The sequence below is a fragment of the Elgaria multicarinata genome, chromosome 3 (genome assembly GCF_023053635.1).
Source record: "Elgaria multicarinata webbii isolate HBS135686 ecotype San Diego chromosome 3, rElgMul1.1.pri, whole genome shotgun sequence".
Lineage (NCBI taxonomy): Eukaryota > Metazoa > Chordata > Lepidosauria > Squamata > Anguidae > Elgaria > Elgaria multicarinata.
The window spans coordinates 156,683,062-156,701,330 of record NC_086173.1 but is presented as its reverse complement, the minus strand read 5'-3'; the positions used below and the strand labels follow the sequence as shown (position 1 = coordinate 156,701,330).

At 46.6% G+C, this 18,269-nt stretch overlaps 1 protein-coding gene across 1 annotated transcript; it reads right to left on the bottom strand.

Annotated features, from left to right (window-relative positions):
• Nucleotides 1-280: 280 nt before the first annotated feature.
• On the bottom strand, nt 281-17,591 carry LOC134396165 (zinc finger protein 300-like). Its single transcript, XM_063122563.1, has 7 exons — nt 17,506-17,591; nt 10,185-10,628; nt 9,731-10,058; nt 6,989-7,115; nt 4,668-4,871; nt 3,273-3,446; nt 281-1,548 (listed from the first exon to the last, which is right to left on the bottom strand). Exons 3-7 carry the CDS (start codon nt 9,998-10,000, stop codon nt 281-283), a joined length of 2,043 nt encoding a protein of 680 aa, XP_062978633.1. The 5' UTR covers nt 10,001-10,058; nt 10,185-10,628; nt 17,506-17,591.
• Nucleotides 17,592-18,269: the final 678 nt, after the last annotated feature.

The window sequence follows — 18,269 nt, the reverse complement described above, 5'->3', positions numbered from 1 at the left end:
CAGCTGGTTGGCCATTGTGTGAACAGAGTGCTGGACCAGAGCGACCCTAGGTCTGATACAGCATGGCTCTTCTTTTTTTTAATGTTTTTATTGCAATTTCAATAATAATAATAATAATTATAATAATAAATTTATTTCTTACCCACCTCTGTTTGGATCAAGGCAGGGAACAATGTATAAAATACATAAAACTGAATTAAAAACATAGTATACATTATTAAAACATCCTAAAAACATCCCATCTAGGAAGAGACTTGCCACACTGAACAATTTCCCAGATTTACCTCACTTTCCGTGCTTCCTTCGCTCTGTGGGTTCTCTCATGTGCAGTGAGACTTCCTTTCTGAGTGAAACTTTTCCCACAGACTAAGCATTTGTATGGCTTCTCTCCTGTGTGGATTCTCATGTGAACAACAAGGCTATTTTTATTATAGAAGCTTTTCCCACAGTCTGAACACGTATATGGTTTGTCTCCACTGTGCGTTTTCTGATGTTGTTTGAGCTGAGACTTTGTTGTAAACCTTTTCCCACACTCTGGGCACGTGTGTGGTTTTTCGCCTGTGTGAATTCTCCAGTGTACAACAAGTTGGCTTTTCTGACAGAAGCCTCTCCCACAGACTGAACACTTATACGGCTTCTCCCCTGTGTGGGTCCTCTCATGGGCAATGAGTTTGCATCTATGTGAAAATATCTTATCACACTCTGAGCATTTATACGGAGTCTCTCCTGTGTGCATTTTCTGATGTATTGTAAGGAGTGAGTTCTGAGTGAAACATTTCCCACAGACTGGGCATTCATACAGTTTCTCACCTGTGTGGACTCTCATGTGGTAAATAAGGATCGGTCTCCGTCGGAAACTTTTGCCACATTCCAAGCATTTAAATGGTTTTTCCTCCGAGTGGGTTTTCTCGTGTTGAACGAGGTTATCTTTCTGGTGAAAACACTTTCCGCAGCCCGTACATTTATAGGGCTTCTCTCCTGTGTGGATTTTCTGATGTTTTCTAAAGTTGTTGCTCAAGCTGAAAGACTTACCACAGTCTGCACATGTATAAGGCTTCTCTCCTGTGTGGGTTCGCTCGTGTGAAAGAAGGTCACATTTCTGATTGTACTTTTTCCCACACACCAAGCACCTGTAAGGCTGCTCTCCTGTATGAAGCCGTATGTGCTTCACAAGGCTCCCTTTAAAGCTGAAACCTCTCCTGCAGTATAAGCAGGTGTAGATCTTCCTTTCATTCCGGGTCTGACGTGCAGCGACATTCACGGCCTCTACGCTTTCCGTTAATGTAACTTTTATCTCATTTTCGCAGGTTCCCTCTGGGCCTGAGATCATGCTGTGATCTTCACTGCTTTCTCCAAAAGGAATTAATTTAGCCACCCCCCTCCCTGGCTTGCTTTCCTCTTGCCTCTTGGGCCCAGTGGCCTTTTTCTGTTTGCGACTTTGGGAAACATTTTCTTTGGGGGCTTCCTTTGGTGCTTCATGCAGTTGGCCTTGCTCAGAGGTGTCCCACTGACGAGCCTCATCTTTGTTCTTACTCACCAACCACTCCCCTGAGGAAAGGAAAATAGATCCCAACATGAGTAATTCCTGAAGCCTGGAATAATCCGGGGTGTTGTGAATCCTACAGTTCTACAGAAACACCGTGGGGAAAGAGGAGCATAGAATGTGACATGTGGCAGAGAAACAGGGCTGGATTTAGGAGCAGGCAACTGCCTGGGCACCAGTCATAGAGGGACAACCTGTCATGGGGTAGCTATTTAATTCAATGGCCCCATTCAGAAGACACCTTAAACCATGGCTTTAACCACAGTGGTTAAGCCAGAAAGCCATGCCGTGTTCAGAAGACGCCTTAAACCACGGCTTTTGCCTTTTTCACCATGGTAAAAGCCATGGTTTAAGGCATCTTCTGAACACGGCCTGGCTTTCTGGCTTAACCACCGTGGTTAAAGCTGTGGTTTAAGGTGTCTTCCGAATGGGCCCAGTGCTGGCTCCAGGTTCCTGAAGGCCCTTACAAAAGACACCCAAGGGTGGGTGGGGGTCAAGTGGGTAGAGTCAACACCATCCCCAAACCCACCCCTGGAATGCAGCCCACTGAGCGCAGAAAAAGAAACCAAATGCAGTTACAAGATGAGGGATACTTGGCTTCCTCCCACCACAACTCCCCCACCTCACTGTCATGCCCCCCTCCCCCAGAGTCCTCACCGTCAGAGGACGAAGAGCAAGTGCTCGCACTGGTAACTCCCCGATTAGACTACTGCAATGCACTCTACGTGGGGCTGCCCTTGAAGATGACTCGGAAGTTGCAGCTAGTGCAAAATGCAGCAGCTAGACTGCTGGTGGATACATCATACAGAGACCACATAACACCGGTCTGAAAGGAATTGCAATGGCTGCCTATACGCTTCCAGTCGGATTTCAAGGTGCTGGTAATGACATTTAAAGCCCTAAACGGCTTGGGACCTCGATAAGGGAGCGCCTCTCCCTATATCTGCCTGCTCAAGACCTGGGATCTGTTGGAGGAGCCCTTCTCTGTGCAAACACCAACATGGGATATATGCTATGGTGGGACATGGGAGAGGGCTTTCTCTGTTCTGGCACCCCTACTGTGGCATGCCCTCCCATTGGAGGCCCGACTGGCACCAACGCTGACTTTATTCCGCCTGGCTTGATTTGGTTTTAGCTGTGTATATTTATTATTTTATATTGTTGTATAATTTTATCTGTACGTCACCCTGAGATCCTAGTGATACAGGGCGGGATACAAATGTTTTAATAAATACATAAATAAGAGCAAGCTCCAACAGATCCTGGGGAAGGGACTAGTAGCAAAGAAGTACAAGACCCCTTCCTTCCAGGGGGGCAGGCAAGACCCAGCTCAAGCCACCACGAGGCCCCTCCAGGCCCAACTGAGCGCATGTGCATGCGCGTCAGGATCAGCTTCAGCAGGCTGCCAGAGCTCGGAAGCTACAGGGCTAATTGCCAGCACCTGATGTCCCGAGTTAAAAGCCCAGGGAAGATGCCGGAAACAACGCACAAACCCCAGTGTCCGGCCCATCCGGCTCTCCATGTGTTTTAGACTCTCTAGTGAACCTCGGCCCCTTGGACTCTGACCCCAACACTGCCGGCGTCTAAAGACCTACTCTGTGACGGTGGGATTCTCAGCTGCAGTTTCTCTGGCTCAGCCTCCTCATTGATGAGGACAACCATAACTCTCCGCTCTGAGCCGGCAAATGCTGACACTCACCTAGGTCCAAGACCATAAAACCACTTTTACCTGGAGTGGGATCTCCGTCCCTCTTTTCGGACTTTATGCTCAGACGGTTCTCCGACTTGGGCCCGTCGTCACAGGCCATGGCCCTCGAGTGAATGGCTTCTGGGAGGCATCCCTGTGGTAACTCGCCCTCCCAGGAAGGGCTCTCCACTTTGATCACTTGCACGGTGTGCCCACCTGGTGGGATAAAAGAACAAATCCAGTTGGTCGTCCTCAGCAGCAAGGGAGGACAAAACAATGAGAATGAGAAAAATAAAAGTAAAGGAGCACAGTACACATTGTAAGGAATCCATAAACACCACCACCATGACACTTAACATTAGAGCGAGTCGTGTTGGTGGTGGGGAGCTCTTTCATTCCAAGGGGCAAATACCCTCCCCAGAAAGGTTCTCCTGGTGCCTGCACTATGATCTCTTCGACACCAGGGGAAGACCTTATTTCCCCAAGCATTTTAAAAGGAAATTTTAAAGGCACAATTATAAATAATTCCAACAAGGAAAAAAGATAGAAGACAACAGAAGAAACCAATGTGGCTCCACAAAAAGCTTAGAGATGACCTGAAAACAAAAAGGGATACATACAGGAAGTGGAAGGAAGTCCAGGCTACAAAGGAAGAGTAGACAGGAAGCACAGAAGTGCCGAAATGGCATCAGGAAGGCTAAAGCGGAGAATGAGCTGTGCCCCATGATATTCTGATTAACAAACTAGCTAAAAGTGGGCTAGATGAAACAACTATTAGGTGGATCCACAGTTGGCTACAGAATCCGACTCAAAGAGTACTTATCAATGGTACTTTCTCAAACTGGGGGGAGGTAATGAGTGGGGTACTGCAGGGCTCAGTGACCTTCAACATTTTTATTAATGATTTGGTTAAGGAGGTGCAGGGAATGCTTGTCAAATTTTCAGATCGCACAAAATTACGCGGGATAGCTAATACCCCGGAAGACAGAAACAAACTTCAAAGTGATCTTGATAGGCTAGAGCGTTGAGCTGAAAACAACAGAATGAAATTTAATAGGGATAAATGCCAAGTTCTACAACAAGGAAATAGAAACCAAATCCACAGTCACAAGATGGTGGATACTTGGCTCAACAATACTACAAGTGAGAAGGATCTTGGAATTGTTGTAGATCACAAGCTGAACAGTGTGATACGGCTGCAAGAAAGGCAAATGCTATTTTGGGCTGCATTAATAGAAGTATAGCTTCCAAATCGCGTGAGGTACTGGTTCCTCTCTATTCAGCCCTGGTTAGGCCTCATCTAGAGTATTGCGTCCAGTTCTGGGCTCCACACTTCAAGAAGGATGCAGACAAGCTGGTGGGGGTTCAGAGGTGGGCAACGAGGACAACCCCACGACCATACATCTCTGCTCTGAGCCAGCAAATGCCGACACTCACCTAGATCCAAGGCCATGAAACCACCTTCACCAGGAGAGGGATCTCCATTCCTCTTTTCGGACGTTATGCTCAGACAGTTCTCTGACTCGGGCCCATCATCACAGGTCTTGGCCCTCGAGTGAATGGCCTCTGGGAGGGATCCCTGTGGTAACTCGCCCTCCCAGGAAGAGTTCTCCTCTTTGATCACTTGCACAGTGTGCCCACCTGGTGGAATAAAAGAACAAATCCAGTTGGTCATCCTCAGCAGCAAGGGAAGACAAAACAATGGGAACGAGAAAAAATAAATAAAGGAGCACATTAAGGAACCCAGAAACACCACCACCACGACCCTTTGTAGTGATGGCGGTTGGGGAGCTAAATACCCTCTCCAGAAAGCCTCTCCTGGTGCCTACACTATGATCTCTTCGACACTAGGGGAAGACCTTATTTCCCCAAGCATTTTATAGTCTTGTTTTCATACCTGTCCTTGTATTTTTAAACCTTTACACTGGTGCTGGTTTTTACATTGGTTTTAGACTGCAGTTTCAAACTTTTAGAACTTGTACCTTATGTTTGATGCTGCTGCATTGTATGGTTTTAATGGTTGTGGACTGCTTGAAGAGCTTCGGCTATTGGGCGGCATAGAAATGTTTTAAATAAATAAATGCATAATATTTTGGAGAAGCTCTTCAGGGCGGGATTCCAGTGGTGGGTGGGACTATTTTTTTAAAAAAAAAAAAACCCAGCATATTTATATTATATTATTTATTATTATTATCATTATTATTGCTGCATTTATATTCCACCTTTTTTCCTCCAAGGAACCCAAGGCGGCGTACATAATCCTCCTCCTCTCCATTTTTATCCTCATAACAACCACCCTGTGAGGTAGGCTGGGCTGAGACCCTGTGACTGGCCCAAAGTCAACTAAGTGAGCTTCACAGCTGAGTGGGGACAAGAACCCAGATCTCCTGAGTCCCAGTCTAAAACTCTGACTCCTACACAATACCGGCTCTGCTTGAAACTCTTAGGGCCTGTTCAGAAGACACCTTAAACCCTGCTGATGAAAGCTTTTGGTTAAGCAGCAAGGTTTAAGGCGTCTTGTGCGATGCGTTTTGCTAAACCCCGCTCACTCTCTAACCACAGTCGGACCATCTGCAGCAGCTCGAACCATGGCTTAAAGTGTTGTGTGAGACAGCATGGCTTGTGGTTAGTGCTAACCACAGAGCCTGAAGTGTCATCTGAATGGGTCCTTACTGTTCAGACAATACACTAAGCCACAGTTAGGCCGCTAACCCTTTTTCAGCAAATGATTAGTGAGTGTGTTTAAACCGTGGTTATGTAGCCATCATGGTTAAGAATGGTTCAAACGACACGGTAAGTCATAATGTTTTTTCTCCCTCTCTCAAAATACTAGAACTCGGGGTCACCCCATGAAACTGATTAGTGGGAGATCCAGGACAAATAAAAGGAAGGACTTCTTCACACAGTGCATAGTTAAATTATGGAATTCACTACCATGAGATGTAGTGATGGCCACTGATATGGATGGCTTTAAAAGGGGGTTGGATAAATTCCTAGAGGAGAAGGCTATCAACGACTAGTAGTCCTGATCATAGAATCATAGAATCATAGAATCGCAGAGTTGGAAGGGGCCTACAAGGCCATTGAGTCCAACCCCCTGCTCAATGCAGGAATCCACCCTAAAGCATCCCTGACAGATGCTTGCCCAGATGCTTGTTATGTGCTACCTCCAGTATCTGAGGCATTAAGCCTGTGTGCACCAGTTACTGTGGAACATGGGTGGGAGAGTGCTGTTGCACCATGTCCTGCTTCGTGGGTCCTTGGTCAATAGCTGGCTGGCCACTGTGGGAACAGAGCGCTGGACTAAGAACATAAGGAGGGCCATGATGGATCAGACCAAGGATCCATCTAGTTTCTATGCAAATGCTAGAAGCCTCCGAGCTAAAATGCGAGAATTGGAGGTTTTGGTTTCAAAGGAGAACCTGGACATAGTGGGCATTACAAAAACCTGGTGGAATGGAGAGAACCAGTGGGATACGGCCGTCCCTGGATATAAACTCTACAGGAAGGACAGGGAAGGGCGTACTGGGGGCGGTGCTGCTCTAGATGGAACCTCAGTCTTCAGCATGACACTTCTTATGTTCAGCTCAAAATGCTTAACCGCCATGGTTTAGCATGTTGACTGAACAGAGTCTAACTAAACCTTAGGAGAAACATTTCTACTTGCCCTACATTCGGTAATCGTTCCAAGTTTTTCTGCATAGACATCTTTATTATGGATGAGAAGCATTCCGGATAACAGGAGAAGGGTTCCTTACCCAGGGACGCCACGTTCTCACAGTTCTCCTGCATAACGTCCTGATACAGGACTTTCTGGCCCTCATCCAGTAGAGTCCATTCCTCCTCAGTGAACCGAATCGTGACGTCTGCGAAGCTCACCAGCCCCTGAAACAAGGAAAACAGTCCCCGCTCAACCCCAACAGAACCGCCTCCAAAACCGAGGTCCTCAACCTGTGGGTTGGGACCCTCAAGAGCAGGGGTAGAAGATCTCTTCCGCCCCAAGGGATGAATTTAATTTTGAATTATTATTATTATTATTATTATTATTATTATTATTATTATTATTATTATTATATTTGTATCCTACCTTTTGCCCAATGCTGGGCCTCAAGGCGGCCTTACGAAGTTTAAAATATACATGGGGGGGGGAGGAACAAAACCATAAACATTTAAAATACACAACAAAATTATAAGACATTAACATAGATGGAGAGCCAGATTATTCTCCAAAGGCCTGCTGGAACAAAAAAGTTTTAGCCTGCTTCCGAAAGCCCGTCAAGGAGGGAGCCAGCCTAGCTTCCCCGGGAAGAGAGTTCCAGAGCACCGGAGCAGCCACCAAGAAGGCCCTCTCCCATGTTCCCACCAAGCGTGCCTGTGAAGAAGGTGGGACTGAAAGAAGGGCCTCTCCAGAAGATCTCAAAGCATGGGCAGGCTCATAAGGGAGAATATGTTCTTTCAAATAACCTGGACCCGAACCATATAGGGCTTTATAGGTCATAACCAGCACTTTGAATTGTGCCCGGAAACCGACTGGAAGCCAGTGGAGCTGTTTTAACAGGGGAGTTGTCTGCTCCCTGTAACCAGCCCCGGTCAACAATCTGGCTGCAGCTCTTTGAACCAGCTGGAGTTTCCGAACACTCTTCAAAGGCAGCCCCACGTAGAGCGCGTTACAGTAATCCAATCGGGATGTAACTAAGGCGTGTGTCACCGTGGCCAGGTCCGACATCTCTAGGAACGGGCGCAGCTGGCGCACTAGCACTAGCTTTAACTGTGCAAATGAACTCCTGGCCACCGCCAAAACCTGGGCATCCAGGCTCAGGGCTGAATCCAGAAGTACACTCAAGCTGCGGACCTGCATCTTCAGGGGGAGTGTAACCCCATCCAACACAAACTGAATCCCTATTCCCTGATCTGCCTTGAAGACACTCTTGGGACCGCATTCCATTGGTGGGTGGGGCAAATGGAAAAAGGGGGTGGAGTAAGAGACAAAAGGGGCAGGGCCAAAAATAAAATAAAAGCCTATTTTAGCTTAAAGCTCTTACCGCAAATAGCTGAGCCTTAAGAGAGGCATTTCAGTTTTTTTAAAATGGGGAAAAAACTGCACAGAACTCTGGGAACTTCTAAATCTTTAGTGGTTGGGGCCAGGAGAAGGGGGCACCTTGAGGGTCTGGATTGGGACCCCAGGAGGGTCTGAAGTTCCCTACCCTTGCTCTATTATTTTATTTATTTATTTAAAACATCTGCATCCCCTCCTATATCACTAGGATCTCAGGGCGGCGTACAGATAAAATTATACAATATAAAACAATAAATATACGCAGCTAAAAACAAATTAAACCATTAATCAAGTTAAAACCAATATATAATTTAAAAGCAGTAAAAACAATTAAAACAATGTGCAAGCCAGGTGAATTTAACCATTAAAGGCTTTATTAAAAAGTCATGTTTTTACTTGGCGCTGGAATAGAGTCAGCGTGGGCGCCAGTCGGGCCTCCAAGGGGAGGGCATTCCACAGTCAGGGTGCCACCACAGAGAAGGCCCTCTCCCATGTCCCACCATGGCGTTTGTGTTGCATTGGTGGGACGCGGAGGAATCATAGAATAGTAGAGTTGGAAGGGGCCTATAAGGCCATCAAGTCCAACGCCCTGAATCCACCCTAAAGCATACTTGACAGATGGTTGTCCAGCTGCCTCTTGAAGGCCTCTAGTGTGGGAGAGCCCACAACCTCCCTAGGTCAATGGTTCCATTGTCGTACTGCTCTAACAGTCAGGAAGTTTTTCCTGATGTCCAGCCGGAATCTGGCTTCCTGTAACTTGAGCCTGTTATTCCGTGTCCTGCACTCTGGGATGACCGAGAAGAGATCCTGGCCCTCCTCTGTGTGACAACCTTTGAAGTATTTGAAGAGTGCTATCATGTCTCCCCTCAATCTTCTCTTCTCCAGGCTAAACAGGCCCAGTTCTTTCAGTCTCTCTTGATAGGCATATGGCAGCACATCTTAATCACCCACGTTTAGTTTTTTTAACAGTTTTTAATGCTTTATGTGTATATGTTCTGTGTTTTAGAATTTTAAATTTTGTATACTCATTTTTATCTTAATTTTAGAATTTCTGTAAACCACTCAGAGAGCCCTGGCTATGGGGGCGGTATATAAGTGTAATAAATAAATAGGGCTTTGTTTCCAGACCCCTGATCATCTTCACTGCACTCCTCTGGAGAGCTCCTCCAACAGATCTCAAGAGTCGGGCAGGCATATATAATTATTATTTTATTTATTGATTTGATTACATTTCTATACCACCCAATAGCCGGAGCTCTCTGGACGGTTCACATAAGGAGAGGCGAGGTCCCAAGAGCCAAGAATGGGGAATGTGTGCCCCTCCAGATGCTGTTGGGCTGCAACTCCCATCATCCCCAGACAACTTACCTAAGGTTGGGGGTCCCACAACATCTGGAAGGCCACACATTCCAGGACCGTTACGAGTGATCTTAAAAGTGCCTACCTGCAGGTTCAGAAGCCACACGAAATGCTCGGCGGCCGCAACCGCTTGAGAGCACGTCTCCGGCTCACACTTCCTGACCCAGCTCTGCATGTTCTGCGGAAGGATGGTCAGGAACTGCTCGAGGACGAGCCGGTCCAGAATCTCCTCTTTCCCGTGCCGCTCCGGTTTCAGCCACGCGTGGCACAGTCCTTGGAGCTGCGCGCAGACACACGAAGGCCCCTCTGCCTCATGGTAGGAGAACTCCCTGAAGCGCTGCCGCCACGTCTCCATTTTGTCAGGAGCTTTGACTGAGGGTGGCCACGGGTGAAATGCCCCAGAAGAGGAAGGCCTTCAATCCAAAGAGAGAACGCAGATTTGCATAAGCTACTTTATATGCAGAGATGCAAATTTAGAAAGAATTGTTCTCATCTAAATAGAAATATCGTACATCTCACCAGGCGTCCTGTGTGCCTACCTGGTCAGTCTGTTGTCCAGTGGTGAACTGTTGATTTGACACAGTTCTTCCTGTTTTTTATCTTTAAAGCACACACCTGGACAGGACAACTCTTCAGACAGAAGACACCTTCAAATAGAAGACTCTATGGGACTCCAGACCGACTACAGCTGGGCTTTGGTTGTGTCTGAAGATTCTCCAGTGTGTTCTGATTCCTCTCATGGTTGGCTTGTCATACTTCCTGCTTCTGACCCTGGGGCCATTTATTGTCCCAAGATAGCCTGAACTTAGACCCCTGAAGACACCACCACCGCAAACATTTTCCCGCCCAGAGGATGGTCTTGTCATCAACTCTCTGGATGGTCTCAAAGCACTTGTCTTTCTCTGGAGATGCAAGGGAAACGTCAGCTCACCAGGTCTGGTGCTCCTTCAGTTACCTAAGTTCAAGGTGGCTGACGGTGATCCCTATTGGCAACAGATATTAATATTATTATTATTATTATTAGAAAAGCATCAAATCCAAATATCACATTATACAACATACTACAACACATCACTACATCTTGTGGTCATGAGTTCCATAGTTTAACTTTGTGTTGTGTGAAGAAGTCCTTCCTTTCATCTGGCGTGGATCTCCCACCAGTCAGCTTCATGGGATGACGCCATTGGGTTCTAGTATTATGGGAGAGGGAGGAAAATGTCTCCCTTTCCACATTCTCCACAACATGCATCATTTTGCACACCTCTGCTTACTTGCCTTTTGTCCAAGCTAAACAATCCCAGCTGTTGTAACTTTCTCTAATAGGGCAACCTTTCTCAACCTGGGGTGCTCCAGATGTGTTGGACTACAACTCCCAGAATGCCCCAGCCAGCTGGCTGGGGCATTCTGGGAGATGCAGTCCAACACATCTGGAGCACCCCAGGTTGAGAAAGGCTGTAATAGGGAGTTCCTTCCGCCCCTCGATGTCATGCTTCCCTCGGATTCCTCCGATGAAGAGGGAGGTCAGGTTGCAGATCCGGGTGAGGGTCCTAGCACAGAAATAGCTCCAGAGCCCTCACCACCAGATAATTACCTATGCCCTACCAAAGCCCCTCTGTCTGATTCAGAGGACCAAGTTCCATTGACCCCTGTGGAGCGGAGGCTTAATGTAGGAGAGTCACGGAGACGAGTCTCGGCCCATTTAAGGAAGGAAGACTGTCAGGAGACTGGGGACTAATTACCAGCAGCTGCTCCAGGACGCTGGAGATAAAGCTGCTTAGGGTGACCATATGAAAAGGAGGACAGGGCTCCTGTATCTTTATTTATTTATTTATTTATTTAAGGATTTTTATGTCGCCATTCAGCCAAAAAAGGCTCTCACAGCGGCTTACAAAAGTATTTCTTGACAGTCCCTGCCCACAGGCTTACAATCTAAAAGACATGACACAAAAGGAAAGGGGATTGGGAGGGAGGAGGAGGAGGGGGAAAAGGAAAGCAAACTCAGGCACTACAATCTTAGTTGGAAAGTTCAGCAGTTACAGTTGACAGCAGGAGGGAGGGGGCTCTCAGCTGGAGCTGGACCCAGGCACGGTGGAGAGGTGCCTGGCTGCTGCTTCCTCCCTCACTGGTGGCCTCTGCAGTGTTTTGAAAAGGGAATTGAATTAAAAGAGGGCAGGGCACCTGCAGCTTTAACAGGTGTGACAAATAGGAAATTTCATAGAATCATAGAATAGCAGAGTTGGAAGGGGCCTACAAGGCCATCAAGTCCAACCCCCTGCTCAATGCAGGAATCCACCCTAAAGCATCCCTGACAGATGGTTGTCCAGCTGCCTCTTGAAGGCCTCTAGTGTGGGAGAGCCCACAACCTCCCTAGGTAACTGATTCCACCGTCGCACTGCTCTAAAAGTCAGGAAGTTTTTCCTGATGTCCAGCTGGAATCTGGCTTCCTTTAACTTGAGCCCGTTATTCCGTGTCCTGCACTCTGGGAGGATCAAGAAGAGATCCTGGCCCTCCTCTGTGTGACAACCTTTTAAGTAGTTGAAGAGTGCTATCATGTCTCCCCTCAATCTTCTCTTCTCCAGGCTAAACATGCCCAGTTCTTTCAGTCTCTCTTCATAGGGCTTTGTTTCCACACCCCTGATCATTCTGGTTGCCCTCCTCTGAACACGCTCCAGCTTGTCTGCGTCCTTCTTGAATTGTGGAGCCCAGAACTGGACGCAATACTCTAGATGAGGCCTAACCAGGGCCGAATAAAGAGGAACCAGTACTTCACATGATTTGGAAACTATACTTCTATTAATGCAGCCCAAAATAGCATTTGCCTTTCTTGCAGCCATATCGCACTGTTGGCTCATATTCAGCTTGCGATCTACAACAATTCCAAGATCCTTCTCGTTTGTAGTATTGCTGAGCCAAGTATCCCCCATCTTGTAACTGTGCCTTTGGTTTCCATTTCCTAAATGTAGAACTTTGCATTTATCCCTATTCAATTTCATTCTGTTGTTTTCAGCCCAGCACTCCAGCCTATCAAGATCACTTTGAAGTTTGTTTCTGTCTTCCAGGGTATTAGCTATCCCACCCAATTTTGTGTCATCTGCAAATTTGATCAGCGTTCCCTGCACCTCCTCGTCCAAATCATTTATAAAAATGTTGAAGAGCAGTGGGCCCAGGACTGAGCCCTGCGGTACCCCACTTGTTGCCTCTCCCCAGTTTGAGAAGGTTCCATTGATAAGTACTCTTTGAGTCTGATTCTGTAGCCAACTGTGAACCCACCTAATAGTTGTTCCATCTAGCCCACTTTTAGCTAGTTTGTTAATCAGAATATTATGGGGCACTTTGTTAAAAGCTTTGCTGAAGTCAAGATATATGACGTCCACAGCGTTCCCACCGTCCACAAGGGAGGTTACCCGATCAAAAAATGAGATCAAATTAGTCTGACAGGATTTGTTCCTGACAAAGCCATGTTGGCTTCTAGTAATCACTGCATTGATTTCAAGGTGTTTACAGATTGACTTCTTTATAATCTGCTCCAGAATTTTCCCAAGGATGGATGTCAGACTGACTGGTCTGTAGTTCCCAGGTTCCTCCTTTTTGCCCTTTTTGAAGATAGGGACAACGTTAGCCCTCCTCCAATCATCCGGCACCTCACCCATCTTCCACGATTTTGCAAAGATAATAGACAAAGGTTCTGAGAGTTCTTCCGCTAGCTCCTTCATTACCGTAGGATGCAGTTCATCGGGCCTTGGAGATTTGAACTCATTCAAGGAAATTAGGTGTTCTTTGACCATTTGTTTATCAATCTGACCATTTGTTTATCAACCATTTGTTTATCAATTTCACCAGGTTCCCCATATATACAAATGACACCTGCTGAAATTCCCTTTTCAATACAACTGTTAAAGATACAGGAGCCCTGTCCTCCTTTTCATATGGTCACCCTAAAGCTGCTGGAATTCCACAGGGCAGCACTGAAGTGCAACTTCAGATTAACACGCCGGCTCTCCTCTGCCTGTTCTGAGACCCTGAATCTTGCCCCACCTGGACTTCCCTGGATTTTGGACCCTGGACTGGAAAAAGGACTCTTTTCTGCCTCAGTGAACTGGCTTTAAAGAACCGGTAACCTCCCAAGCCCTGCTTTGTCTCATCTCGCCCTCCCTTCTTCCCTGGCCTTGACAGTTTTATTGCAGGTTATCTGCAGATTTGCGGCCATTCCTCGTATGTCAGCATTGGTCAACCGGCAAAGCCTGACACTTGATCATATTAGCTAGCCTTTTCCCAACTCTGCAATGTATATATTTTTAGCTGTGGTGACCAGACCTGTACATGTCTGTTATAAGTCAATTTGATATGTTCCTGATACACACACAGCACCAGATACAGCGTCACAGGATTCTGTCGGTTTTGGGCTTGCTGCAACCCACTTTGTGCAGCTGCCACTCTTCTGGATCCAGGAGTTGCTTTACTTAAAGCGTCTTTGAACTTACCTCTCCTGTTGTTGTTAACCCAAAATCAAAGCTCTCTAGCCTGCATCCCTCAACCAAGGAGGGAGAGCAGGAAGTACCTCATATCCATGTGCCTCATCCCGAATTTCCTGGCCACTCTATGAACTGCAGCTCTTTCAACTTAACTCTCTGGGTGCCTGGACAACATGTTGTTGTATTCCTAGGGGCACCGGAGTTACTGTACTATAGCAAAAGCAACAAAGGACGCAACCCCGTGCAAGTTTAGACAGGAAAAAAAGCTTACAATTCCCAGCATTCCTCAACCATGCATGCTGGAGCTGGAATGCTGGGAGTTCTAGGCTTGTTTTCTTTCTTTCTAAACATGTATACTCAGAAGTAAGTTCCAGTGAGCTCTGTGGAAATTACTTCGAAGTAAAAATGCTAAAAGTGTAGCTAAAATGCTAAAAGGTAGCTAAAAGTGTTTAATAATAGCTGGATCGTGCCATTACGTGTGTATATATTTTTGTTTTGAATCCAGATGAAAAAGTATTAACATAAACCTAATTACGAACTCAAAACAGGATTATTGAGAGAGGAGGGGGGAAGTTGTTAGGAGGGGGAGGTTTCTGCAATTGTGCAGGCGCTGTTTCCCCCTTCCAATCTCGGTCTGCACAGCAAAAATGACAGCTCTCAAAAGGAAGGCAGAGAGAGAGATTGCCGGAAGAGTCCTGTTTCTTCTGGGGAAGCAAGGACGCCGGGCATGGGGAAGACCCACTTCCCACCAGAATCCCCCTTCGTGCCGGGGTATGGGGGCACCCACAAGCATCTCCCCACTGGGACACCCTTTTCCTCCCCCGCCCCACACCTCCCTACCTCCAAGTAAGCCCCTTCCCCCAGATCAGGAAAAAGGATTTCTCCTGAGGCTTGATCTGAGGGAACATGCTTACCTGGGAGTTAAGGAGGTGTGGGGCAGGGAAGGAAAGGGGTGCCTTAGTGTGGGGGGGACCTTTCAGATGTCCCCGTCCCCGCATTTCCCTCATTTTTTGTTTGTTTGTTTTTATGAGCCCATTGCACTAATGGTCTTTTAAGAACAAAAACAGAAAGTGGGGAAAAGGTGGTAGGGTGGAAGGAAGGACTCCTTCACACAGTGCAGTTAAACTATGGAACTCACTACCACAGGATGTGATGATGGCCACCAATTTGGATGGCTTTAAAAGGGGGTTGGATAAATTCCTGGAGGAGAAGGCTATCAAGGGCTTCTACCCCTGATGGCTATGTGCTCCCTCCAGTATTCGAGGCAGTAAGCCTATGTGCACCAGTTGCTGGGGAACATGGGTGAGGGTGGTGCTGTTGCGGATGGCTGGCTGATGGCTGGTTGGCCACATTGTGAACAGAGTTCTGGACTAGATGGACCCTCAGTCGGATCCAGCAGGGCTCTTCATATTTTCTTATAAAAGGTTCGAGCACCAAGGAATCTCTATGGGTGATCTTCATATGATGTGCGAGGATGAGGTGGGGACATCCGAAGCTGCCCCAGAAGGGCACCCCTCTCTTAAACGGTAGTAATACATGTGTGGATTCGTCCCCTATATGGCTTGGGACCAAACTACCTTCTCCCATAAAAAATGTCCCTGGGTTTTAAGACCTTCTGGAGAGGCGCTTCTCGGAAAAGACCACCTCGAGCGCCCCCCTGCTGCTCCGTTGCCTCTTAGCGCCCCCCTGCTGCCCCCTTGCCTCTTAGCGCCCCCTGCTGCCCCCTTGCCTCTTAGCGCCCCCCTATGCAATCCCACCGTCCCCAAGGGGGCAGTACCGCCCACTTTGACAACCACTGGTCTAACTGACCTTCAAGCAAACCCTGCTTCCTCCTCAGCTGCCCATCAGATCTCTTTGCAAGACAAAAGCTGCTCTCCTTTTGTGTCAGGTTTAGCCTTCCCCTCCGACCCCCTCAGGCCTTGTGGGACAAAAGGTTGCCCATTTAAGAATTACATATTTTAAATATGTCTGAACAAAAACCCATATACATACAATATATATAATTTATTGTTTTACTATGTACAGCAGGTATAGATAGGAGACAAGTTTTTTGCAAACCTCGTAGCACCAGAGCTTGTCTCCTATCTACACCTGTTACTTGGTGCTTTTTTCCCTCCCGTTCATACTTTTACTATGTACAGCACCATGTGCACTGATGGCACTCTATAAATTGAGACCCAGCATTGGACAAAAGGTGGGATATAAATATAATTTTATTATTATTAATATACACATAATGGCATGATCCAGCTACTATGCATGTTTACTTAGAAGTAATTTCCAGAGAATTCACTGGGACTTAATTATAAAGAATCTCCTTAAATGAATACAGTACATCTTGACTAATGAAACAAAAGCATATTACATGTCAGATATTTTCAGACTAAGCACAGGAACGCGGTCTTGAGTGTATGTGATATTATTACACCGTCATGGGGAGAAAGTTTGAACAACACTGGTATATTGTATAGGACTGTGGATTGTGGGGTAGTGTGTAAACTATCATATTATAATTAAAATGTAATATTGTTGAGTTTGGCTTTTATGTGGCTTTAAACACTCTGGGACCCATTGTTGATGAAGGATGGGTTCCAGAAATAGAAATATATACATAAATGTAAATTAATTTTAACTTTGCTGTTTTAAATTTGTAATTTATTTATTTATTTATTGCATTTCTATACCGCCCAATAGCCGAAGCTCTCTGGGCGGTTCACAAAAATTAAATTTTAAATTTGTATTTCTGCACTGCTGCTGCTTCTAGCCTGGTTGTGTTTTTATACTGTATTTTTTAATTATGGTTTTGTACTGTTGTTTTATACTTTGAATGGTTTTAATTGTTGTGAAACGCCCAGAGAGCTTCAGCTATTGGGCAGTATAGAAATGCAATAAATAAATAAATAAATAGCCTAGCCCCCCCCCTTTTCCATGTTTAGCTCCATGCCCCCCCCCGAAAAACTGAGACGTCTACACCTCTGCCCCTTGTCAAGCACTGTGTTGCCCCCACAGTGCTTGGCAAGGGGGTCGTTTTCACCCCCCACCCACGCAATTTTCCCGAGGGGAAGATTCATTGAGCACCAAGTAATCTCTATGGGGGATCTTCATAGAGCTTCCTCGGAGCTCAATGAAGCTTCCCCTTCAGAAAAATTGGGGGGGTGCGCGAAAACGACCCCTTTGCCAAGCACTGTGGGGGCAACACAGTGCTCATCAAGGGGGGGCATTTTCGCCACCCCCGCCCCTCAATCTCCTGCTTATTTTCTTCTTTTTTCTATAATACCATTTGTGCAAATCGGGAGGGGAGAAGGCTTGCTGAGGGGGGAGAGATACTCGAAATTCCCCCCCACGGGGGCACCCCCTTTCTTCCCCCGCCCCACACCCACCTCCTTACCTCCAAGTAAGCCTCTTCCCTCATTTGGGGAGGGGGGGAGGACGTCCACCAAGGCTCGCTGTTGATCCCAGGCCTGCGAGTGAGCGGAGAAAGCGGGTCCTTCCCACCCCCCAACTGCTCCAATCGGGGCCTTTCCTATATAATGTCCGGGAATAACACGCTTTGCCTTTAAGGCTCCGATTGGAGCAGTGGGGAGTGGGCGCCGGGAACCACGTTTTATAGAAATCCCCTCCACTCACCCCCGACGCGCAGGATTTAACAATTTCCCGGAGAAATCCGGGGAAGTAATATTGTAAAAAGTATGTGCTCTGATGCTGAGGCACGTCAAGTTCTTTACTGTCCAGAACCTCACCAAAACTGTGAGGTTTTGAACAACCTATTCAGAACTGCATAAGAAACTTGATACATAGATTAAAGTTCTCTTAAAAGATTTTGAAATCTTTGATAACAGGAAATACGGCCTCCTCCTCCTCCTCCTCCTTATTTGTATACTGGCCCATAGCTGAGGCTCTCTGGGAGTTTACATAGGATAAAAACACTGAAAAACAATATACACAAATTTAAAACCACAAAAACAAACCCAGGCTAATTACGTATCCACCTAAAAATTGCTCTCACAGGTGGGCAAATGAGAAGGGTCTCTCTGATCTTAAAGTTACACAGGCAAGCTAATAGTGAGTGAAGATGGTTCCTCAAGTAACTTGGTCCCAAACCAAGGTCAAAACCAGCACTTTGAATTGGGCTTGGAAACAAACTTAACCGGT